Raw genomic sequence first — 24,613 nt, 5'->3', positions numbered from 1 at the left:
TTCCCATACTTGGAACCAGATACACCAAGTCACAATGCCTTTAGCCTCATTCTTGGGGAGGCTGGACTCTCCTTCCCTGGGGTCACCCTAACCTTATCCAAGGCGGTGCCTCCTCCCATGGCCTCTCCTCTGAGTCACACAGTAAAGGTGCCACAGATGATGCTCCAGGTGGCACAACCTTCAAGGACACTGTCCATACTGTGGTCTTTTTGAATGATGGCCCTGGAATTGTGAAACCAGAGGTATTATGTAGGAAGGGTGCCTGCATCCTCCACACCCTGACCTTGTTTTCTTTTTGAGATGGGATCTTTTTGCATTAACCAGCTTGCCTTGAATCCTCTTGCCTCGGTTTCCCAAGTAGCTGGGACTACAGGTACATGCTACTGGGGCTAGATTTTGTGTCCCTATTTGTACAGAGGGGGAAACTAGCGCCTGGGATGGGAATGGTCTGAGAGCTCCAGTGGGGGTAGGAATAGGGTCTGTCTTCCCTGCTGCAACCCCAGCACCAGCACAGGGCCTGCCACATGGTGAACGTTGGTGACTAGATGGAGGGAGGAATAAAATAATGAAGAGATAACTTTTGTGAGAAAGGAGCCATGAGCCAATACCCCAGCTGGGAGGACCAGTGTCCTGATTTGGGCCCAGCTCTGCCCACAGTGCACATAAGAACTAAATAAAGCACCTTCTTATCCTTCCTGAGATTCAAGACCCTAAAAGAGCAATCCCTGGTTCAGAGGTCCCATCTCCTTGGAGAGTTAAAGTTCCAAGACAGTTTGCCTCCATGTGTCCAAAGCTCAGGTCCAACATATTTCCTGGACCCGGGGATGCTGCTTGTCTGAGGTGCAAGGCCCCTAATCTGGCCTGCTTTTGTCTGACTCTTGGCCCCAGAAACTACCCTGTGCAACTTGGAGAACCATCCAGTTGTCCCTGATTAGATGAGACAATGAACTTCTGACCTGTGTTGCTCTGCTCCCTCTTTGCAAGCCCCAAATTAAAATTCCAGACCAGAGCAAGGGATTTAAATTGGATTATTGGATAGGGTCCAGGGAGACAGGAACAATGGAGTGGGAAGCGAGGGTCCAGCACCCCCAACACCCCTCCTTCCATGTGTACACAGGCTGCAAACAAATGTGAAAAAGAAGAAAGAGACCAGAATTTGATTAAAAGCAAATTCAAAACATAATGAAACTCAGAGCTCACTTTGAACAATTAGGACCAAGGAGGAGGAAGGATGGTCCCCCTCTTTCCTCTGGCCATATGAGAAGAGGCACTTTGTGGGCCTGGAACCAGAAGCAGGAGATCACTGGCCAGGAGAGAGCTGGGAGGGCAGGAGCTGTGGCCTCAGTGCATACCTCAGGGATAATATGGGGAGCAAGGGCCCAGCTCAGGATCAGAGAGACTTGGGTTCAAATCCTGGCTCTGCCATATCCTGTCCTGACACATGGCATCTCTGAGTTTGTGCACCCCTCTGTGGAATGGGGTGGCAGGGCCTCCCTCTAGGGGTTGCTGTGAGAATGACTTGTGGACTGAGCACATGGTGGGTGCAGTCATTATATGCCTTTTCCCATTATTCTTCCATTGAAATAATTTGTAGTTACTGTATAGGCCACAGGCTGGGCTGTAGATGTGGTAGAAAGGAGATGTCTCAACTCGCAGGGCAGGATCCAGAACATGGGTGCAGGAAGAGGGTCGAGACTAGGACTCCAGGCCTCTGGCTGCAGCTCCCCAGGGAATTCCCCCAACTCCTCACCAACTATGAGGATCAACTGTTTCTCTATGGTTGGTTAAGGGACTTGGAAAAGTCTCTAGATGGTGACTGGCTCTGAGGTCCCTATGTGGAGAGCTGGTCATTGCCACCACTCATCTACCCTCCATGAGCGGGGAGAGACCTTCAGATATCACTGAGGCTGCTACTGAAGCTGAAGACTTTACCTCCTCCAAGTACACCTTGTTTCCCCAACTGTCTTCCCACACCTGCCACCAGGAGGTCTTGAAGGACCTCTGAGCCCAGCACTGAGTCCCCTGGATCCACACTGGGTAGGAGGCCCTCAGAGTCCATCTTCTCTGGATTCCTGGCCCTAGGAGACCAGACTCTCCTTCTTCCATGATGTCAGGACACATAGGGACGGGCAGGGGACCCCATGATGAACAGCAGGGACAGCTCCTGGAGAAGGGGACTCTCTTGGGGCCTAGATGTTATGTAGGGGGTCTGAGCTAGAATGGCAACCCTGACTTGATCCTGTCAGGACCCTGGTCTGAGCAAGTGTAGACTTGCTCATTTTTTGAAAAACTTGAAAACTTGGCTCATTTTTTGGAAAATATTGATACATAATTTTACAATATTTTTTTATTTGTTGATGGACCTTTTTTTAATTTATTTGTATGTGGTGTTGAGAATCGAACCCAGTGCCTCACACATGCTAGGCAAGTGCGCTACCGCTGAGCCACAACCCCAGCCCGAGACATAATTTTTATATTAGTAAATTCACCCATATTGGGGCTGGGGTTGTGGCTCAGAGGTAGAGTGCTCGCCAACCATGCGTGAAGCACTGTGTTCGATCCTCAGCATCACATAAAAATAAAACAAAGATATTGTGTCCCCCTATAACTAAAAGAAATAAATATTAAAAAAATAAATTCACCCATATAAAGCATACACTTCAGTGCTTTTCAGTATATTCAGAGTTGTGCAACCACCACCACAATCTAATTTTAGAATATTTTCATCACCCCCAAAGGAATCCTATATTTATCAGTATGACCCCCATTCCATCCCCTCCAGCCCCAGCAATCACTTTCAATTTCTGTGGATTTCCTTTCTAGGACATTTCATAGGAATGGAACCACCCAACATGTGGCCTTTTGTCACTGGCTTCTTTCACTTGGCATGATATTTTGGAATTCATCCATGTTGTAAATGTGTATCAAGACTTCATTCTTTTTAATTGGACTTATCTGTTTGTTTTTTTTTTTTTTTTTAGCTCAGGTCTCACTATGTTGCCCAGACTTGAACTTGTAGGCTTAAGTGATCCTCCTGCCTTAGCCTCCTGAGTAGCTGGTACTACAAGTGTGTGCCTGGCTCATGGACTCAGCTTCCTTTAATACAGGCTAGGGCAGCTGCAAGTGTGCCTCTGATCTTGATACAGGCTAGGGCAGTTTGGATACCTCCGGCCCATTTATGCATGACCTGCCCAGAGCCCTCTGCAGTTCCAGAGACCTCTCCCCACCTGCTGTTCCTGGGGTAGGCTGAGTAGCAGGGGTCTGCCTGCTGTGTCAAGGCAGTCCAGCAGGTCCTGCTACCCAGGTGAATCTGAGGGCTTTGGAGCTTATAGATACAACCTCTCTGAGTATAGATGGGGAGACCAAGGCCCAGAGGGGATACAGAAACATTCAAAATCCTGGGCAGAGCAAGAGCTTCAACCTTCAGCCTTACATGGTCATGGCATTCTTTGTAGGGCATCCAAGGGCCCTCAACACTCTCCATCAGAGCCTGCAGCCCACCCCAGGGGTGGAGATTCCACCATCAACAGGTTGCTGTCCTGGCCAGGTACTCATCCAAGATACCACCATAAACAGACCCGGGGGCCTAGAGAATGGGAAGACCCTAGGCCCAGCAGAAGGGAGGGGTAGGGATGTCGAGATCTGAGACTCCAGGTCCCCCCCTCATGTGGCTGACTCCAGATAAAATTGTCCTGCTCCTGCCACAGCTGCCCATAATCCATGACAGCACAACTCTGTTGATGACAACCCTACCTAAATTCAGTGGACCAAGGGCTATGCAACAAAGGAGGATTGGGACAAAATTGCCCTCCCAGTCAGGACCGCTCCACTTGGTTCCTCTTAATGCCCCTCAACTCCCCACACACAAACCTACCTTTAGGGCCTGCACCTTCCTGTCCAGTAGGCTCTCGATATCCCCTGCCACCTTCTCCACCAATTTCTGAGGCTCATTCTCCTGCACCTCAAACAGGTTCCGGTTATCTTTGTAGATCTGGAAGGAAGCAGAAGCCAGAGGTAAAGCCAGAGTGGTTGCACACTCCCACACCATGGGCCCCCATATACTCTTTGCACAGCTCCACTCAGCTGAGCCTTCACCCCCACCCTGCCCTGACTTTGACCACAGAGACAGCATGGAGTCTACCGCCCTCACAGTCTCAGGGGAGAGGCAGGGCTGGTGCTCTATAGCTTGCATCTGGGATGAGAGCCCAGTTTGGGCTGGTTGATGGCTAGTGGTTACTGCTGGGTCCAAGTTGTCACCATCTTGTCTGTGCCTCAGGGTTCCCTCTTCAGGGACCTTGAGCAGCACTCATTAACTAGCTCAGAATGGCTATGAACAGCAGACAGGGAAGGGTGGGTTGGCAGAGGTGGGAGGCAGGGCATGGGAGGAGATGGAGCCAATCAGCACACACTACATGGCCACATATCAACACAAAGATGATCTCACACCTGTGTGTACACACACATACACCCATGTGTGAATCTTATGCACATAGTTGCTGTTCCATATGGCCTGGGGGCATCTGTACCCCTTTCTGCTAATGTAGCCCCAGGGCATTTGCAATCACTGTGGTGGGAGCTCTGGTGCCCCTCAGGGTTCCTTTGTCATTCAGGACACAGATATGGGGGCAGGGAATAGGGAATAAGGAGCGTGTGAGGGGGATGAATTTGCCCTTTCCTTCTCCTCAGAGGGTAGGTCTGTGGGCATGTGCAAGTGCCAGCACACTGAGAAAGGGGGCCTAGGTCCTCTAGACATAGCCAAAGGGCTTGTATGTATGAGAGTCTTAGGAACAGTTTTCTGTAAGTGTCCCTCCCCCTTTTTTTTCAGTACCAGGGATTGAACCCAAGGTATTCTATCACTGAATATATCCCCAGCCTTTAAAAAATTTTTATTTTGAGATAGTATCTCACTAAATTGCCCAGGTTGGCCTTGAACTTGCCTCAGCCTTCCAAGTAACTGGGATTACAGGCGTGTGTCACTGTGCCTGGTCTCTGCAGGCATCTTTGTTTGTGAATGGGGTCTTGGGTGTGTGTGTGTGTGTGTGTGTGTGTGTGTGCTCATCATACATTCCTGTGTTCCTAAGCCTGGTCAGATCCATGTATCCATTCAGGTGGCCTCAGGAGTCCTGTGCCCTAAGTTGGTTTTTTTTTCACCACCAGAGGTCACAGGGCAGATTGCCATGACTGCGCCATACCTCCAGGCTGTGCAGAAGTGAAAGGACCTGGAAAGAGAGGAGGTGATGAGGGGGAGATAAGGAGATGACAGAGGCAGCTGATGAGAGACAGACATTCAGGGAGAGATAAGGTCAGAAGAGTGACACAAGACAGTGGAGAGATAAGGCCTCTGTCAACTGAGGGGGATGGGCTGGGGGTTGCTACAGCCAGAGCCCCTGCCCTACTGCCCACCTAGCACCCAGCAGTCTGAGGGTTAAAAGCACAGCACAAAGCAGACTCAGGCAATCTTCTCCTCCTCCCGCCACCCCCATCTCTCCCAGCTTCTCTTTGCTTTTTGTCCTTCTCTTAGAACAAAATAATTTGTGGTGAAGTCGCTCCTTCCTGCAGAGCAGTGGCAATTAGGGGGCGAGTTGTGGGGCCTGGCTACACAGCCAGAGAGGACAGCGGCCCCAAGTGGGCACCAGGACAGGTTGTTCTCCAGGCCTCAGGCCCTGCCTCAGGACAGAAGCCCTCTGATGGAAGACAGTGATGGAGGCAGGGGACATGGTGGGGGCGGGCGGAGCCTGAGGGGGTCACAGGGAAATGCAGTGCTTTACTGTTGAGGAAACAGGATCAGAAAAAGGAGAGGACAAGTCAAGGCCATATGAGTGAGTGGCACATCCAGGGCCCCATCTACCTCGATCCATTCTTCCCAGGTTTTGGTACATTCAAAACATCTCCTTTCCCTTGCCTGGGACCACAGCCCCTGGGTGTGTTGTGGTCATGGTTTCCTTCGCACTGGCTTAAGCCTCAGCAAAGTGGTACCCCAGGCCACTTGCACCAGCAGGGGGCGCAGCTGCCTGGCTTCCTCAAGGCCAGAGGATTAAGTTCCCATACCTTAGACTCTCCTCCCTGTCAAGGTCATTCCCAGGATCTGAGGCTGGACCATGTGAGTTTACTGACACCTTTCCTGGGGAGACCTAGAACTCTCTCCCTGGAGCCCAGGGTGCCCTTTGAAGCCTTGCATGGCAATTGAGCTGAGGCTTGGGGCCTGCAGAGGAAGATCTCTAGGAGTCAGAGCCATATCCAAGGACACCAGGTGACACAATGGCTTAGAAGCTGAGATGCTGCCAAAAGTCACCCATCTCTGGACCTCAGGGTCCAATATATTAAATGAAAATGGCAATTCTCATCTCACAGGCTGACAGAGGACAGTCCAATTCATGCCTCAAGAACCCTGTACTGGAGCTGGGGCTATGGTTCAGCGGTAGATCACTCGCCTAGCTCATGTGAGACCCTGGGTTTGATCCTTAGCACCACATAAAAATAAAATAAATAAATAAAATAAAGGTATTAAAAAATGTAAGCATAATATATTTTAAAAAAAGAACCCTGTACTATTGTTGTTACTGATATTGTTTAAGGTTTCCAGAATTCTGCAGAAGCCCCATCCCCTCCGTTCTCTCACAGCTAGATCTGCACGCTCAGGGCTGTATAAAGCTATCAGCTTCCATTCCTGAGTAGGCAACCTCAATCTCCTGAGGTCTGCCCACTTCCAGCCCCATTCCCTCTTTTAAGGTCCCTCCCCCAACCACCCTGTTCTTGTCCCCAACACTTAGGCCTTAGCCCTGGAGATGATAACTGTGGAGCCAGTGATAACTAGGGAGCCTAGACACCAGGTCGCCACTGATGGAGCACAGCCAGTCAGTTCCTTTCCATCTCTCCCCAAGCATCATGTCTGTGTGCAACTGATACTCAACAAATATATATATGTCGGATTCCATGTTCAAGAGCAGAGCTCTGGGATCTGTGTTTTATTCCTCCACTTCTCTCTGAAGTTGTATGAGCCCCCGGAGCCCAGGGATGTCTCTGCTATACTTTCTCTTGTTCCACTTCTACCTAAGAACCATGGCACCTTTCTGTTGACCTTCGGTGCCAGTATTTGGGGCCTCTCTGGCCTACTGACCTGTCATGTGTCTGCAGGCCTTGGGTCCCTGGCTCATGCTGATTCCCACTGCATTACTTTTGCTCATGCTATCTCTGCTTCCACTGCCTACCTAAATCCTCTTTAGAGTGAAGGCAGAGAAGTGGGTTGGAAGCAGTTTTAATGAGATGAGGGCAGAATCCAAGAATGTCATGGGCTGGTCAAGCTGCCAGCCAAGCCTGTTCCTGATCTTGAACAAGCCTCTGAGGTGTAACAGTCCTTGAATGGCAAGCCCCTGATGTTCATCCTTCTAACATTCTCCTGGATCTGCTCCAGCTGCTCTGTCTCTTGGGCAGACCCTGAGCTGAGCCCCAAGCCCCAGGGAGATCCAAGTGATATAGCCTAGCAGATGGCCCCACCTTGGGAGATAGGTCATCTCTATAGTGATGTGTTCCAGGGAGGTCCTTTTCACTGTGGTCTCCAGCAGAGAGCCCCGGAGAGCTCAGGGCAACTCCAGAGCCTGGACTCTGCCCAGAGCTAGCTCCTTTCAAGGCCCAGCCCCCAGCACTGCTCCCAGGGATCGACTGGGAAGTGGCAGAAAGGTCAAGGCACACATGGTGCAGATCCTCAACAACCATAGCATGACCACATGCTCATTGGTGTCCTTGGCCCAGACAGTTGATTGGAAAAACCCAACAGCTCCCACAGTGGTGCAGCCTGAGAGGTCCTTGTTTCTGCTAGGCATCTGGATGGAGGAGAGAGATGGAGACTGCAAGTTCACAGGCTGTTGCAGCTGGAAGTCAGTCATGATAGGGAGGAAGAAGCGGGGCTTCATCCCCAGGGGAAGGTAGGATGGTGTTGGGGCAGGGCGCCAGATGGAAACAGGTGGGCATGTGGGGGAGGGCAGGAGACAGTAGCAAAGGGGCTGAGGAACAGGGAGACCAGGAGTGGCTGGGGTCATGAGAGGCAATTTAGGGGACCGTTTGGAGCACCCTTTACTAGTTATGAAGATCTGTCCCTTCATCTCTGCACGTCCCACCTCCCTCCAGTGCTGCTCTGACCCCAATTGTCTCTCAGCTCCAGCAATTCTTTTGTTAAGCAGCATGTGCAGCCAGCCTTCTGGCCCGGAGATTTTAAGAGAATGAAATCTCCTCAGGGGCCCCAAACCCGCTGCTCAGCCTCCTGCTTCCCCGGGAAGCTCCACATAAACAAGAAGTGAGCCTGGAGAGCATTTGCAGGAATGGAGGCCTTGACAGGAAGCCTGAACCCTTGTAGGGCACAGGGAGCCAGCCTTATCCTTCTAGTTCCTGATGGGGAGAGGTGGAGGAGCTGCTACGGCCCCAAGATGCCAGGAACACAAAGATAGCCCCTAGAGTAGCCAAAAGGCCTCAGGACAAGTGACAGGGAAAGGCCCCAATCAGAGGGCATTTTTCAAAGTCCTAGCAAGCCAGCAGCAGTGAGGCCCAGATCTGAGCCAGCACCCAACCAGACTAGGGTGAAGACGAAGGTGGCACAGGAGAGGGAAAGGAGCAAGAGGAAGGGAAAAGAGAGGACGGACCATGCTCGCCATGGGAACAGCCCTGTTTGCTGTTGAGCATTGGCTGGGATGGGTGCTTTACATACTTGGCCTCAATGATCCCCAACAACCATTGAGGAGGATCCCCATTTAGAGGCAGGACACTGGGGCCCAGAGAGGTGAAGTCCCATTACAGAGCTGGATTGACGATTGAAAGCTTTGGCTTTAGGGCACACCTGTACAGTTCCACCCCGGCATTTATATATCCCTGAACGTGAAGGTGAGGCCTGTGGAAAGGAGGTATAAAGTGAACGGGGGATCAAGCCAGCCTGAAAGGGGACTGAGGAGGACACTGATGCTAAAGGACTGGTGACAGATAAAAGGGCCATTCTAGAGGGGAGGAGACAATGGACTCACAGAACCAGCCGGATCACTCACCAACCACCCAACCTGGGAGTGAAAATAGGCACACTCCCAAGGCATCTCTCTGCAGCGAAGGTGAACAGGCCCTCATCTCTGGAAAATTAAATCAGAAAGAAGATGGAACAAGAAATATTTGATGCAGGCTCAGCCTTGCTGCTGTCTTCTCAAGGACTAGTCTCATCTTGGGGCTTGGCCAGGTGCTCCAGCATCCAAGCACCCATTCTAAGTCCCAAGATATGATCCCTGGGTGGTTAACTGTTTTCCACACCTCCTCTCACCATGCCTCTTTGTGTCTGCTCTTTGATTTCATAAGGGGCAGACAAGTGAGCATCTTAACTGCCCAGTCCCTCAAGCCAACAGGTCCCTAAACGGGAGGCCAGCAAGTAACTGGAGATAGTGGACTAGACCTCCTTAGGTCCCATGAAATGGGCTCATATACGAGGGAAGGAAAAACCTGTGGGTTTGAGGTTGGAGGGCAGAGGTCACCTGCCCTCTGATTGGTCTGTATCAGAGATCTGGAAAGCCTTAGGAGGATGGCTTATATTGACTTCAGGGACCTTGTGTTGGGCCAGAAAGGAGGCAGCAGGAGTAGGGGACAGGTAGTAACCAGTTTGAGGACCCTAGCCAGGCAGGGCAGATCCAGGGCCAAAACCCCTAGTCTTTCCCCCACTATGATGCTTACACAGCCTCCTGTTTTTGTTATTTGGTACCAGGAATTGAACTCAGGGGCACTTAACCACTGAGCAACATCCCCAGCCCTATTTTGTATTTAATTTAGAGACAGGGTCTCACTGAGTTGCTTAGGGCCTTGCTAATTTGCTGAGGCTGGTTTTGAACTTGTGATCCTCTTGCCTCAGCCTCCCAAGCTGCTGGGATTACAGGCGTGTGCCACCGTAGCCTCCTATCTTTATTGAAACTATTGATATAATCACTAATCACCTTTGAAAATGGGAGGATTGATGGTGTAGCCATGTGTCTGGGGTTCCTTTGCCATTGAGAATACGCAGGGCAGATCTGGAATAAGCTGTACCACGGCGGAATGGAAGGGCTGCCTCACACCGGGCATGTGGAAACCCTAACTTGGCTACTCTGGGGAAATACCAGCCACTGGACTGTATGTTATAGAAAGTTCCCCAGGAAGCCCCCTTCCCCCAGTAGGCAGGACTTAAAGTAGAGCCAGGGCAAGGGGTCCCTGCTACTCATTTACAAGTTACATTAGCTGCTGACTCTTGCTGGTTGCCACAAGAGATTCCCATGTGGCCATGCTGCCACCATCCCATGGTGGCTTGGTTCCATGGTGAGTCATCTATATATATGTCCTGTCACAATCAGAGTTTGTACGCGGTGACATTGGTTATCATGTTGTTAATAACATGCTTTCGTGTTGAGCAGGGACTGCCTGGGATGAACACACTCTCTAGGGGGAGTCACAGATGGGTTATAACTGGACAATTACAATCTGGCCAGTGTGAGATATCGGGGGGTGGGACACACAGACAGAGTGGGAACAGAGAGCAGGCTGCTGGCCTGGCTTCCTTGGTCAGATGCAGACATGGCTCTCTTGGGTTGGTGGCCCATTAAGAACACTGTTTTCCCCAGACTCACCCCCTTACATGTCTTTACACTCCCATGGGGGCACTCTACCCTCATGCCACAGGCTCTTATTGGGGATAGAGTCTAGGGCAGGGGAGAAGGACCCATTGGTTCCATGATCCCTTGGCCCCAAGAGGCAGCTTCTAGCAGTTTTTGCTAGCAGGTTTCCCCTTCACAAAACTCACAGGGGCATGAACCCACCCCCCACCCCCCCCCCCAGCAACGCCTCCCTGTTTTTAAAGTTAAAGTTTAGTTGACTGTCATCCATTACTGCAATTAGTACATTATGTCTAATTATGCAATTAGTGTAAAAAGTGCACTTGCCGCTGAGAATGGGAAATTACGCTGCCTCGTTACGCTGTAAAATCCATGTCATAAAAAGGCTCAATCTCTTGTTTTTCAAAAGACACAAAACCCAACACAAAACAATAAACCAAATCCTCCCAGCCGAGCTGGGGCCAGTCTGTGCCAACCTGCCCACAGTGGCCCCAGGAAGACCCCTCTCCACGTGAAGTCTGCAAACCAGAGGAACAGTGAGTACAAGGCCCATTCTTGGGTACAGCCCTGTCTTTGCTCCCCTGAAACAGATGTGAATTTTCCAACTGACTAAAAGCTGTAGCACTCTGATTATCCTTGGGCTTGCACTGAGGCCTGTGTCTCATGTGAGAGCAGTTCTGGAGGGCTCTGGCCACCACTCTAAACACGAGAGGACCTTTATCCAAGGTTCTCGATGGTTACTGTGAACAGAGGGGCATATTCCACTTGAGGAAAACTGGAGGAACCTTCTCATACTCCAAGATTCCAAAGCCTGGAAACCTCACCTGGGTAAGTAATGAGCTTCTTGTCACCTGAGGATAGCTCCATCTTCCCCAGCCCCATGCTACTTGGACCTCTTTACCTTCTCATGGAGGTGCTTCATATTCATGCTACAGGTCAGCTGTCAAGGATCCTGAGAGGGATCACTCACAGTTACCCAGCACAGTGGCTGAACTCCAGGCTGCCACAATTGGATAACAGCATTCCCATGGCCATGTGCCTATGTGACGCTCACAGTCTGTGACTTTATTTTTCCTAAGTTCTGGCTCCCTTGGTGGTCAAGGTGATGCTCTCAGGACAGACAGTGAGAAAGGAATCTAATGGGGGGGTGTGTCTCCCTACTATTAAGATGATGACCCCAAATGGTCCAGCCCATGGGGGGCAGTGAGAGGGAAGACTGCAGGGTCCCTCCTGACCTGGGTCAGCATTGGGTACACTTCTATATGTACCTCCAAACCAAATGCTATAGGGATAAAGCCACCTAGGACCCATCTTCAAGGTTACACATTAAAGTTCTGGCATAGGCCATTTCGTGCCTGTTGAAAAACCCCTGACAGAACCTTCAGGGAAGCTTCCTGAGACCTTGCCTCCCAGCTCCCACCATTATGATCTGAAATGCTACACTCATGCCTGGAGATGGGTGATGCAATGCCATGGAGACATCTTCATAGTCAAGAATCTGCCCTGACCTCATGGGGATGATGTGTGACCTCTGCGGCTGCCACTGCCCACTTCAGACAAGGTGTTCACAGAACACAGAAGCAGTGACATGGAGCTCTCAGCATCCCAGGACCATGGGGCAGGCAGCAGGGCCACTGTAACTGCACCCGCCTACAACATGCATCCATCAGTTTTGGGTGTGCTGAGATGCCCAGAAGGCAGCTGGAGTATGGAGGGAGGGGGCATGGACCCAACTGGAAGGACATCTGTCATCTGAACTCAAGACAAAGGCCTCTGGACAGTTGGAGCTTACAGAGTAGGGAAGACAGTGCTGGTCACATGGACAAGATCCATGAAGACTCTCAGTGCCCTCTGTCCTCAGGATTTGACCTGGGTTAGCTTTGGGGTAGGCGATTTAAGCTGAGGTGAACAAGCTGCAGGCAAGATCCAGGGGCCCCTGCTTGCCCCCCCCCCCCCCCCCCGCCTTCCTGAGCTGGGAGCTGCCGGCTGTCGAGGCAGCTGGGAGGGAAGCTGTGCCCAGCAAACCAGCTGGCACGGGGGAGTGCGAGTAAACATACCCGCACTTTCCCAACTCGCAGAAGTCGCCGGGTGGCGGCCGGCTGGTGTGGGCGCCCATGTTTATGGGAAACAGATTGTTTGTGTCGGTGTCTGGGCCCCCTTGCCACCCACCCTGGCTCCGCTCTCTTCTGCTGCCTTCCCACCCAGTTGGCTTGCATTCCTTCCCCTAGGACTCTGAGCCTCTCAGCCACAGAGGGACATTGACAGTGACGACAGGGTCCTCTGTGTGGCCAGATAGGCCTCAGCACACAACCCACTGAGTCTTATGAACTGACAACAATCCAATGAAGCAGGTATGGTTAGTATTCCCATTTTATAGCTGAAGAAACCAAGGATCTGGGAGATAGAGAAATTGCCTGGAGGCTGTACAGGCCGTGAATGGAGACTGTGGTGCTTGGATTCTCAGACCTGTCATCAGGCCCTGGGTACATCTTCCTTCACCTGCCCACCCCCACCCACAAGTCTGGTGTGCCCCTGGCTCACCACCTTGAGCCGCTTTGGACCATCCTGGCTTTGGATGAGGACCCTGCCCTTGGAGAAGGACAAATGGCTCCCTCTCTTCCACATGATAGTCCAAGTAAGTACAGAAACCTGGTCCTACTGACTATCTTGCTGTCTGTCCTCTTTAACTCCTTCTCTCTCTGAGCCTCAGCTTGGGGTAAAACAGGTTGGAGTAAGGACTCTCTATGCTTCTTAGGAGCAGGGATGGAAGGATGATGGGGATGTGCTCAGGGGGACAGGGTAAGCGGAGGCTCTGGTGGGCCCTTGGTATGCCAGGGAGGACTCCTACTTATGTCACAGCTCCAACAGATTATGGAGATCTTCCAAGATGACTGGTTTTCATATCCTAGAGTTGGCAGAAATTCATCCCCCTAAATTCCCTCATGAAATGAACTGGAGGCCCAGCCTAAGGCATGGTTCTACAGACTAGGAAACAAGGACACAATCTGTACCTTCTGTCTGCGTGACCTCCATCCCACCCCATACAGTATAAGCATGGAAAGCTCAGGGGGCAATCTTCCCAAGGGCTGGAGCAGGTCCCCCAGGGACTCCAGAGTGGCCAGAAGCTTATCTTGCACCAAGAGTCCCCCCTTTTAATTTTGAAGGATCCTGTCCTCGGAGCAAGGGCAAATGTCTCCCTCTCTTCCATGAACTGTGACAAGGGTAATGAAGTATTCATCCACTGGTTGACTTACAGATGAGGAAATAGGTACCAAAAGCAAGGGCCAGAATCTTTCCAAAGAGGAAACTCCCCAGACTCCTGCACACATATCTAAGACTGTCTGAAAAGCCATGGGTTTAATTTGCACCCTGCCCTTTATCAGCTGGGTGGCTGGGCACAAGCCTTAGGAGTCCACATAACCCTGAGCTATCTCAGCCTGTTGTCCTGAACGTTCCTCAAAGATGGAAGGTCAAATGCAGGGCATGCTGGTTTCTTGTGGAGACTCTTTATAGGGCTGTTTACGCGGCCCTGAGCATCTTCCTTGTTCAATCCTGCATTGTAGGGACCAATTTTCTGGGTCTCACAGGCTGGAAGTCTACCCTTTTCTGCTGAGATTTGCTGCTGAAGATGTCATCAAATTATGACAGCACCAATGACAGCCCCATTTATGAGAGGGGCTGGCTGCCAAGGTCCTCAGGCTGGCCGCTCTTGTGAAAACATAAGATCTTGGCATGACTGGTGTGGGGTACAAAGGCAAAGACGGTAGTGAGCCTGGGAGGCAGCTGTGAGCCCCCATGATATGGAGGGCCCCTTTTGGGGAGAGGTCATCCCAGGGTCCTTCCTGCTCCATTCCCCTCTACACATGCAGCCCCAGGTGCATGAACCTGACTATGTCCACTAAGTCAGTCTCACATACAGATCTCACCATGTTCCTATCCAGAACTCAGGCAGCCATTTGCAGATCCTGCTCACAGAAAAAACACGACAGTCTGTCTACTCTCACTGGATACCTGGCATCCCCAGGCCTGGTGAGGCTCTGTCCATATATCAAAAAGTGGTCTGAAGCCATGTGAAATGTTTTTTGGTATTGGAGATTGAACTCAGGGGCACTTACCACTGAGCTACATACCCAGTGGCCCCCCCCCCCACCTTTTTAATTTTGAAGGACTCTGCCCTCAGAGCAAGGGCAAATGGCTCCCTCTCTTCCACATGACAGTTCAAGCAAGTGGAGAAACCTGGTCCTAGTGACTATCTTATTGTCTGTCCTCTTCAACTCCTTCTCCCTCTGAGCCTCATCTTGGGGTGAAACAGGTTGGCGTAAGGATTCTCTATGCTTTTCAGGAGCAGAAATGGAAGGATGATGGGGATGTGCTCAGTGCTCCCCCACCCCCACCACTTTTAAATTTTGAGACAGCATCTCACTAAGTCGCTTAGGGTCTCACTAATTTGTTGAGGCTGGTCTTGAATTTGCCTTTTGCCTCAGCCTCCCAAGTTGCTGGGATTATAGGCATGTGTCATCACACCTGGCTTATGTCAAATGTTTTTTTTTTAAATACTTTGTTCTAGTTGTAGTTGGACACATTATCTTTATTTTATTTTTATGTGGTGCTGAGGATGGTACCCAGGGCCCTGCACATGCTAGGTGAGCGCTCTACCGCTGAGCCACAACCCCAGCCCCATTGTAAAATGTTTTAAGGAGTAAAAAACATTTCTGCTGGCCTGAGATGGCTGGTGCCACCTGAAGGTCATAATCATTAAGTCATCCTGCTAAACACCACTGAAGAGGATCCTAATAATGTGGGGGGCCTGGTTGGGGCAAGGACATGGTGTGCCCAATAGTGGCCTCTGAACCAGAGTCCTCCGTCTAAGATCTTGACACAGTCTGCTCAGGGGCCTGAGTGTCAGGCAGTAATCAGGCAGTATGCACCAGAGCAGACAAGAGCTGCCCACGCTGAGGGTGCAGGCAAGTATATGAGGAGCACACCCAGACCTGAGCCCTCTTTCTTGTTCACCTCCTCTGTCAACACCTGCCAGCTCCATTTATTCCCTCCTCTGGTTTTCCTTTTTTCTTTTCTCCTACTTCCAGTTTATAGGCTATTCTCGAATTTTATGTATACTTGTAAGTGCCCTTAAATCTTCTGTAGAACAAGTGGGAAGCATACATAAATACACAAACAGGACCAAGACACTAGGGCTTTTGCACAACACCAAAGATTCACTGAGGACAGGTATGCTTTAGGGACATGCACACACTGAGGACACACATACAAAGGGGAGATTCTCATGATTCATAGACTCTCCTGGGCCCTCTGACTTTGGACCTGGGTGGTCCAAACACAGGGTGGTCACTGCTCAAAGATTTCCCAGTGTTGGGGACAGTGAGTTCAAGACTCAATCCCTGATGGGTGCTCCTGAGCAGGCCCTGACTTCTCTCTGCACCTCAGTCTCCCCTTATTTCACTGAGGGGTGGGAGGGAGACAATCCTTGGTACCTGTGGCTCCAGGTTCTCTCTCTATGAATGCAAGAGCCCCAGCAGCCACCAGGGCCCGCATTTACTTCCCCTGCACCCACGCACTGTGTTTGCCATGCAAACGAACTGTGCAAACAGGACTAACAGCCCGACATGCCAGCAAACACTGATAGGGCCGAGCCTGAACAGCCATGAACTTCTAAGTAAGTACGTTGTACCCAGAGGAAGCCGATGCTATATCTGTGGACCACCTCCTCACTACCCAACTTTGAGGGCTGCAGGATGGAGCAATGATAATTACAAGGATAGCTGCCAATACTGGCGGGGCTGAAACAAACCTGCACCCCAGCCATCCATTGCATGAAACCCTCACAAGCCCCACTTGCTGTCTCCATTTTACAGAGGAGGCAAACAGAGCACAGAGAATAACTGGCGGAACTGGGACTCAATGATTATGTGGATTAATTGTGCGCATGCACATAGACCCTGTTCCAGAGCCTGTCCCCATCTCCAGCAATTGGTCTCTAGCACCTGAGATCCTGAGACCCTCCTTAGGCTCAACCCTGCCCCTCCCCTCCTTTGGAAAGGCACCCAGACTGCCCCCTCAGCTAGGTCCCTAGGGTTACTTGCCCCAGGGCTATGAATATCAGGGGACTTAGCTGAGTCCCATGTTTGCAAATTCTAACTTGTTGTGTCTACAGAGAGCCATCTCCCAGAGACCATTGAGTGAATCCCAAGAGGCCAGCCCCTCCAGGATAACAGCCCCTCATTCATTTGCCTGGGGCTATCCATGCAGTTTCATCAGGGTGCCAAGTGAATTCTCACTCTGATCAATGGCTTTGTGGGGAGAGGAGAGACAAGGACAGAATTGAGTTGCTGAGGGGAAGAGGTCCAGAATGGGAAGAGGCAGCTCTGTCCCACACTCCTTGCTTGATTCTGGGGTGTGAACTCTTTGAGAAACTGTGCATTGTCTGGCAAGCTGGTGGGTGAGAGGCCTGGGTCCCCATACATGTTGTACTTTTTCTTCTCCCACCCCACCACTTTCCCATGGGCTAGACCATAGTCAGGACTTCGAGGTGATGGTGCCCCATTCTCCTACATCCTTTGTGCAGCAACCTCCAGAAGGAAGGAGGATGGGAGGGAGGCCTGAGCTTCTAGTTCCCTCAAGGACTCCCAGAGTAAGGAGGCGGTGAGGGCAACGATGCCAGGAGGACAAGAGCAGAACAAATTGCCCCGATTATGTAAGGTGCCCTTATTTCCTCCTTAGCACAGAGAAAACTGGGCAGCTATGTTCCTCCTTACCCTCCCCACTGGGCCATCAGGTAGACCCCTCAAAGGAGCTCAGTCAAGGCTTTCCCAAGAAGGATCTATGGGCCCAGGTCTCTCAGGGATGCTGGGGAAGGCTCTTGGGGCTGGACCCCAGTTGGCCACTCTCTTGGGGCCTTCATAGCAGGACCAAAACAAGAGGCCTGGGTCAGTCCTAACCAGTCATTGCTCATAGAGTGTCTTTGAGCACATAGTAGTCCTTCTGGTTTCCTGCTGGCACCCTGGGCGGTGTAGCCTCCCTGCCCATTTGCCTAGAACTCCATGCCCAGGCCTCTCCCCTGCCCCAGTCACTATAGAATCTTGAGGAACTCTGGGCTCCTCCAGAATTCAACTGTGGTCCCTGCCCTAACTACCACATCATCACTGGAACATAACTCAAGTCCACTCTTCTCAGTACCCATGTGTGTCCAAGCAGGAAGCTCCCTTCCGATTCAGGTCCCAGAACTGCTAAGAGTCATACCAGTCACGGCCTCAGCATGGCCTCCAGAATGCCCCTGCTCCTCCCAGCTATGGTCACCTGTTAGGGCCCCTGGGGAGCACTGGAGATGTCCCAGGTTGAGGCCCTCATAGTGGTGACCATGGCCCTGACTCTTGGCTCCTCCCTGCATAAGCCCCCTTGCCAATTAGGTCTGAATATATTATGCCCTGGAGGGCTGTCCTGCAAACCAGGCTGGAAAACTCCCTCTGATATGGTACATGCTTTGCAGAGACGCCAAGGCTCAGCAAAGCTCTCTCTGGCTCTTTGAGTTTACAGCTCTGGCAGGTTTAGAGTTGTTAAACTGCAAATTTATCTCCTGCCATAAATCCAGATGATGCAAGAGCCAGTGTGGGTGACAGAGTGTCTGTATATGTATGTTGGAGGACATACCATGTGAGTGGTGCACAGTAGCATGTGTGCACACGAACGTTCACTGTCATGCACGTGGGAAGGGTAATGGTATCTCTATGAGCAATGCAAGCCAAACACATGTCCCAGTGACTATGTATACACACATGTCTCAGTGTATATGTGTCCAGGTATACAAGTGTCTGGCATGCACATTTCCAGGTTTATATGTGCATATGGGGGGAAGACTTGCAATGAATGGGGGAGGATTGTAACCTTCCCTGAGCACAGCCCTAAGTCCCCTGTGTCCCTCTGCTCAAGTCCAGTAGGTCTCAGAGAACATCTATGTAAGTGTGCACAGGTCCAGGGTGCCCCCAAGCAGACCCAGTCCCCTTCCCTTCTGTCTACCATGTCAGAGGGACTAGAGTCCTGCATAAGTCACACATCCAGTCCCAGGCCACAAACACTGAGAACTTGACACTGAAGATGCCAGGTTGTAATAGAGAGCCCCCATGCATAAATTCCTTCTTGTGTGTGGGGGAAGTAACAATGTACTGTCAGACAAAGCACCCCTCTTGCCTACCTCCACCTCCAAGTCATGAGCATCTAGAAACAGCACGAATATGACTGATTCCCTGCTGATGGTGGGTGGGAGAAAATTACCTGTCTCTGAACACTACAAATAAGGCCCAGTTTCCCCAAAGCAGGGTCTTTCTAGCCCATGGTTTAGAGAGGCTCTATCACTTACCTCTAAGTGTAGACTTACTGAAGCCAAGAGTGAACTTTTAAAGCCTCATCTACTTCATTGAGAGGGGCTCAGGCTCAGGGCAAGATGGTGTTCCATCCCCCAGCCTGTGATCCAAGCCTGGACCTGAGTCCATGCAGTGAGCCCAGATGATGCTTTCTAAGGCAGGCAGAAAGAGGGCAGCCAGAATCGGGTCCATATGCTTCTCATGCCCAGCTAATGGGCTGACAAATTAGCAGGTCTCCCCTCTAAGAGGTGATGAATGAGTGGCGGCCCAGGAGAGCTGGGGATGGGTCACCTCCCCTACAGTACTCCATAGATAGGCTCAGCCCTGCCTTGTCTCTCTGGGGTGCCCAGCCCTGCCTCAGGGAGGGGGGGTTTAGGGGTTGACTGTGGGCTATGGGCAGGGGAGGGTAGAGAGGGCATAAAAGGGCAGGCCTGGCCTTGGAGGACATCAGGCATCCAGAAGCAAGCCTAGCCAGGAAGGGCCCAATCCTTGGGTTGCCATCCTGCTGTCTGAAAGGGCACCTATAAGGAGGGGGTGAAAGCATGGCCCTCTCCAGGACCCTCCTGCATCCTCTCCATCATGCACTTAAGGCTTGGAAGAGAAAGGGGGCAGGTGTGGGAGCCTGTGCCCTGAGGACTGCTACTATACTCCTCACATGACCACTGGGACTAGTGAGGACAGGAAGAGACCTGAGGCTGGGCCTAGGTGGAACACCCACAAACCGGAGCTCATTCTCCTAGCAAGGTCAGGACTGCAGCTTCTCAAGCACAGGGTAGCAGAGGGGACATGCAATTGGAGGTGCACACCATGTCAGGGAGGGGTCCTGGTTCAAGGGAACGGCAGACTCCAGAGTTAGTGAGCTCCTGTTACAGAAGAGACCAAGCAGAAGTTGACCCTGGTTTCAGCCAGGCCTTTCTTGGGGGAGTTGAATCAATTGGTCACTTCTGAGCTGGGAGCCCAATATCCTCCATTTGTCCCCTAAATCATTATATAGAGTCTTCCTCCATGTACTCAGGACACCTGATATTCAGCTGGTTTATACAATCTTGTGACAGAGGCTTGTCTGGTTCCCTTTGAGAGCCTCTGGCCACCTGAGGCAGCCCCAGACCTAGGACCTCTGTGGGCTTCCTGTGCAAACAGCCCCAAGCCCCTGCCCACACTCCTTGCCTCCCACCCCGCCCCGTGTAAACAGAACCCGCCCGCTCTCTCCCAGGAGTTGCTAATTCCTCGCCAGAACTGCTCGGACGTGAAATTGGAGTGAGACAATGTGTGTTTAAGGAAATGAATCTCGAATCTTAAGAGGCTCGGGGAGCCCGCCCTGCACCCCCATCACCCCGCCCGCCCACCCAGAGCCAGGAAAGGCACACTTGGCATGGGGGAAGAGAAAGGCGGAGGTGACATTCAGTGCCAAATTAACAGCCGCCACAGCCAAATATTGTACTTGCCTCCAATCTTCTTTTATTTTTCGAAAGAAAAGGCTTTTACAAAGTGAAAGAGGCTGTTGGAACACTAAGGCTGATGATGGTTTTTAACAGGCATGCTCGTCACGCGCATGCCCGGCTCAGAGCCTTCCCTTCCTCTAGCATATCATCACCTCTCTGCCGCAGCCACACCCACAAGGTGCTGACCCCCACACTCATGTCCCTCCACACCAGCCACCCGGGTTGATACCATGGTTGTTCTTAGCCCATGTGACTGTTATAGTTTGAATCTGGAATATTCTCCAAAGGCTCATATGTCAAAGATTTGGTTCCCAATGCAGCAATATTCAGAGGTCGGGGCTTTGGAGGAAGTAATTGGATCAAGAGGGCTCTGACATCGTCAACAGATTAATCCATTGATGGGTTCATATTGAACAGACTATTAGGAGGTGGTGGAAATTGTGGGAGGTGGGGGCCAAGTTGGAGGAAGTAGGTCACCAGGGACATGCTCTAGAAGGGCATATCTTGTCCTTAGCTCCTTCATAGCTCTCTAACTCTCTGCAAGCATCTCTCCACCACCAGTGCTCTCTGCCACCATGTTCTGCCCAGAAACAACACAGCCAGGGAAACCTCTAAAACTGTGACCAAAATAACTCTTTCCTCCTTTAAGTCGACCTTTTCAGGTATTTTATCAGACTGATGGAAAGTTGACTAACACAGTGGCCTTGTGGCAGTCTTGGATAAGGGACCTGCCTCTGTGCCATCTCCCCATCTGCACACATCACTTGCAAATGAGGAGTCATTTATGATGTGCCCAGAATCACCTTGTCTGCAGAGGTCTCTGCAAGGGCTCCTTGTCTACCCCCGATGGCTCCTAGTGCCCCCACATGGGCAGCTACCTGCCAGTGTTTGCCCCATCATCACTTTAATCTTCCCACCAAGGTCTGTTTCTAAGTCCCGTCTGTCCCCGACTACCTCACAGTCTCTACTCTTTTTCACTGTGTTGAGTAAATAGTTGTCCTGGAGTCCAGTGCCCTGAACCCAGCCTGCCTCGATCTGCTTGCCCCTCTAAGTAACAATATGTCCATCCCTGACCTCTTGACCTGGTCCTGGGACAACTTTGATGGGGTTTAGTTGACAGTGCAGACTTGGCCCACATCTCCCGTTTCCTCAGATCCGGGCTTTCCTGGGCTTTGGTTTACTCATGCAGTGACAGCTCAGTGCCCCTGAGCTCCTACCTGGATAGTGACTGGAACTGGTTCCCACCACACACGTGTGCAGCCTTGAATTCATATTATGCCTCCGAGCCATCCTTAGATCCTTACTCTGTCCCAGGAACTGGAGGCTTGGTAATGCCATGTTTTAGAGGTGGGACAATGAGCTGAGAGAGTCCTTGGGACTCATCTGAGCTGGTAAGAGGCACAAGCAGAACCTGGATCCAAGTTGTGTGGCAGATTCCTACTTCAGGACAAGGCTCTCATCCTCCCAGCTGCCAAGTGTGTTGTTAATGACCACTCTCATCTGAGTCCTTCTCCAGAGCTGTTCCCTGAGCAGAAGGAAGGCACCCCACTGGGGTCTGGGTGACATATAGGTGACAGCGGGTGTACAAGGGCCTGGTCCTGCTATGCATGGTGGCACACACCTCTAATCCCAGCAACTTAGGAGGCCGAGGCAGGAGAATCACAAGTTCTGGGCCAGCCTCAGCAACTTAGTGAAACTCTTTAACATCTAAGTGAGACCCTGTCTCAAAATAAAAAACAAAAAGGGCTGGGGATGGAGCTCAGTGGCAATGTGCCCTTGGATTCAATCCCTAGTACCGAAGGGGAGGAGGGGGGAAGCCCCTAGCTCTGTTGAGAATGCATCCCAGCCAAACTTCTCCTTCTGCCCAATCCTGCTTCCCTCCCAAGTGTGGTCCCCAATGAACACCTGCACACAATCTCTGAGTCTGAATGCAGGGAATGGGCCCACCACACCTGGTAATGGGAGGGGTCCCAAAAGGCCAACTCCAAAGTGGGCACTGTTCACCAATGAGGTAATCATTGTGGAGGTAGGTGGGACACTGACAATCCTGGCATGTGAAACATACAACTCATCAAACATTCACCCTTCATGAAATGAAATGGAATACCTATAAACAGGTGCAATATTTCAAGTAGTTGAGAGGTTTGGGAAAGTGTAATTATAAAGACTATGGAATGTGGCGGCTGTGGCTAGGGGCTAGGCTTTGGAGAGACAATGAAAGACTCAGTGTGATTAATCATGAATTTAAGGTGAAATGTGAAAGTCAGAAGCCCCTTTGGCAGGATATAAAAAAAACTCTAATCTTCTGCAGCCAGAGGCAGAAAAGCTGAGGGTCAGGCACAGGACTTAATTACCGAGAGTCAAAGATCCTGAGGGTGTTACAGTTTCAATCCCAGCAGGCTGGCTACACTAAGGCTAGGACCTCCTAGATGGGGCCATACGAGTCACCACACTTGAGAACCTTGAAACATTAGACCCCCTAAATTTTCTGAGCCTGCAGAAGTGGCCTTTAGTTCCCACTGAAGCTAGGACTCCCCCATGATGGAATTTGATAAAGAGGCTTCTTGGGTGTAAATCTTAAAGAGTTGCAGTCTGTTTTCCAGGAATTATCCATGCCAGAGGCTCAGTTCTCTCACGGGTCCAGAAAGGGCTCATCACATCACTGAGGCCTCAATGCCAGCCTCTCCCCATGCTGGGCCCTTGTCCATGCTTCACCAGAAGTGCTCACCCCTCTGTCCCTGGCTTCCTCCAGGGCATTTCCTAAGCCTCCTAGTGATCTGATCTGTCTCATTAGTCCTCATGACCTCTGTGGCACAAACAATCACACCCAGTCTATTGCATGCCACCTGATTTAGTCTTTGTACATGTGAATGTCCCCTAAATGTTTAGAGCTATTGGACTGCCCAGGCCCATTTGTCCACACCAGTGCCAAACCTTGGGCCAGTCTTCAGAAGCTCAAGAAGGCCTGTCATGAGGGCTACTGGACCTGCCAGACCCAAACCCCCCAAATTCACACCCCATCCCCTTTAAGGAAGTACAATTATTAAGCTCCTTTTTTTTTCTTTTTCTTTTTAGTTATTGATAGACCTTTTTTTTATTTATTCATATGCTGTACTGAGAATCGAACCCAGTGCCTCACACAGGCTAGGCAAGTGCCCTACCACTAAGCTACAGCCCTAGCCCCGTTATTAGGCTCTTTTACAGGTGAGAAAAATCAAAACTCTAGAGGGGATTTCACCTGTCCAAGGTGCCAGAGCTGGAAAGAGGCTGACCAAGATTTGAACCCAGTCTGTCTGAATCTTTTTGATTCTCTGTGATTTCTGTAATTCCTGGCAAAGCAAGAGAAAGGGGCAGGTGACATGCTCTAGAAGCATGGAGGGAAGAGCTCACCTTAGGTTGGAAAGGTGGAAATGGACTCCCGTGGAGGAAGTCTTGAGGGATTTGGACAGGTAGAGATGTATGGAAAGGTGCTGCCAGAGAGGGAAGAGTGTAGGCAAAGGCTGGGAGGTAGGTAATAGGAGAACAAGGAGCCCTGGTTTGGGGTGAAGAGTCAGGGAAGTGAGGTGTGATCTGTGTGAAGGTCGTGATGGACACAGACCAGGCTCAGGTCCTGTATCTGTTTCACCCGCTCCCCCCTTGCTGAGCCCCATCTCCCCCCAGGTTCCGGTGCCTGCTCTGAATGGCCAATGAGGCCATCTGATTGGCTCATCAAGGGCAAATAATAGCTTTTGCTGAATTCAGCTGCAGCCAATCAGAGGCAATCAAGCACACAAGAGGCCTGATGGGCCACATGGGCACACCCACAGGCACCAGAGCTGGCCCCACTGCCAGGCTCCGGAAGCCTCCCCCCACCCTCTTGTGTCTGAGCACTGGGGTGGGGGTCAGGGAATAGAGTCCAGGAGGGCAAAGAAGGGGAAGGGACTGGCTGGATTCCACTGCACTTACTTGGCACCTGCTGAGTACCCAGAGCCCTAGAAAAACTGTGGGCTCTTGGGGGCAACTTGGGCAGAGGATACATCACCCTCCCTAGCCTGGCACAGGGCAGCCCAGCTCATAGGCCCCGTAACAGCCTCCCAGCACTTGTCCCTCAGTGTATTTGCACGGAGTCCTTGCCTCTTCTCCGAGGAGAGTGGAGCCTCCAATCAGGCCCTGGGAAAGCAATTTTTCAATCTCCAACTGCAAACACTAATAC

General features: G+C 51.2%; 1 protein-coding gene across 4 annotated transcripts in view; it reads right to left on the bottom strand.

The window, feature by feature from the left end:
- Cacna2d2 (calcium voltage-gated channel auxiliary subunit alpha2delta 2) overlaps positions 1-24,613 on the bottom strand; it is a 133,998-nt gene that overhangs the window by 60,965 nt on the left and 48,420 nt on the right. For all 4 annotated transcript variants that reach the window (XM_027933751.2, XM_027933753.2, XM_027933754.2 and 1 more), the window contains exon 3: positions 3,875-3,991. In XM_027933751.2, coding sequence (XP_027789552.1) covers positions 3,875-3,991 — 117 coding nt within the window. The remainder of the gene's footprint in view (positions 1-3,874; positions 3,992-24,613) is intronic.

This window comes from Marmota flaviventris, chromosome 8 (genome assembly GCF_047511675.1).
Source record: "Marmota flaviventris isolate mMarFla1 chromosome 8, mMarFla1.hap1, whole genome shotgun sequence".
Taxonomy (NCBI): domain Eukaryota; kingdom Metazoa; phylum Chordata; class Mammalia; order Rodentia; family Sciuridae; genus Marmota; species Marmota flaviventris.
Note: the sequence above shows the minus strand (reverse complement) of the source record. Positions and strands in the feature narration are given on the sequence as shown.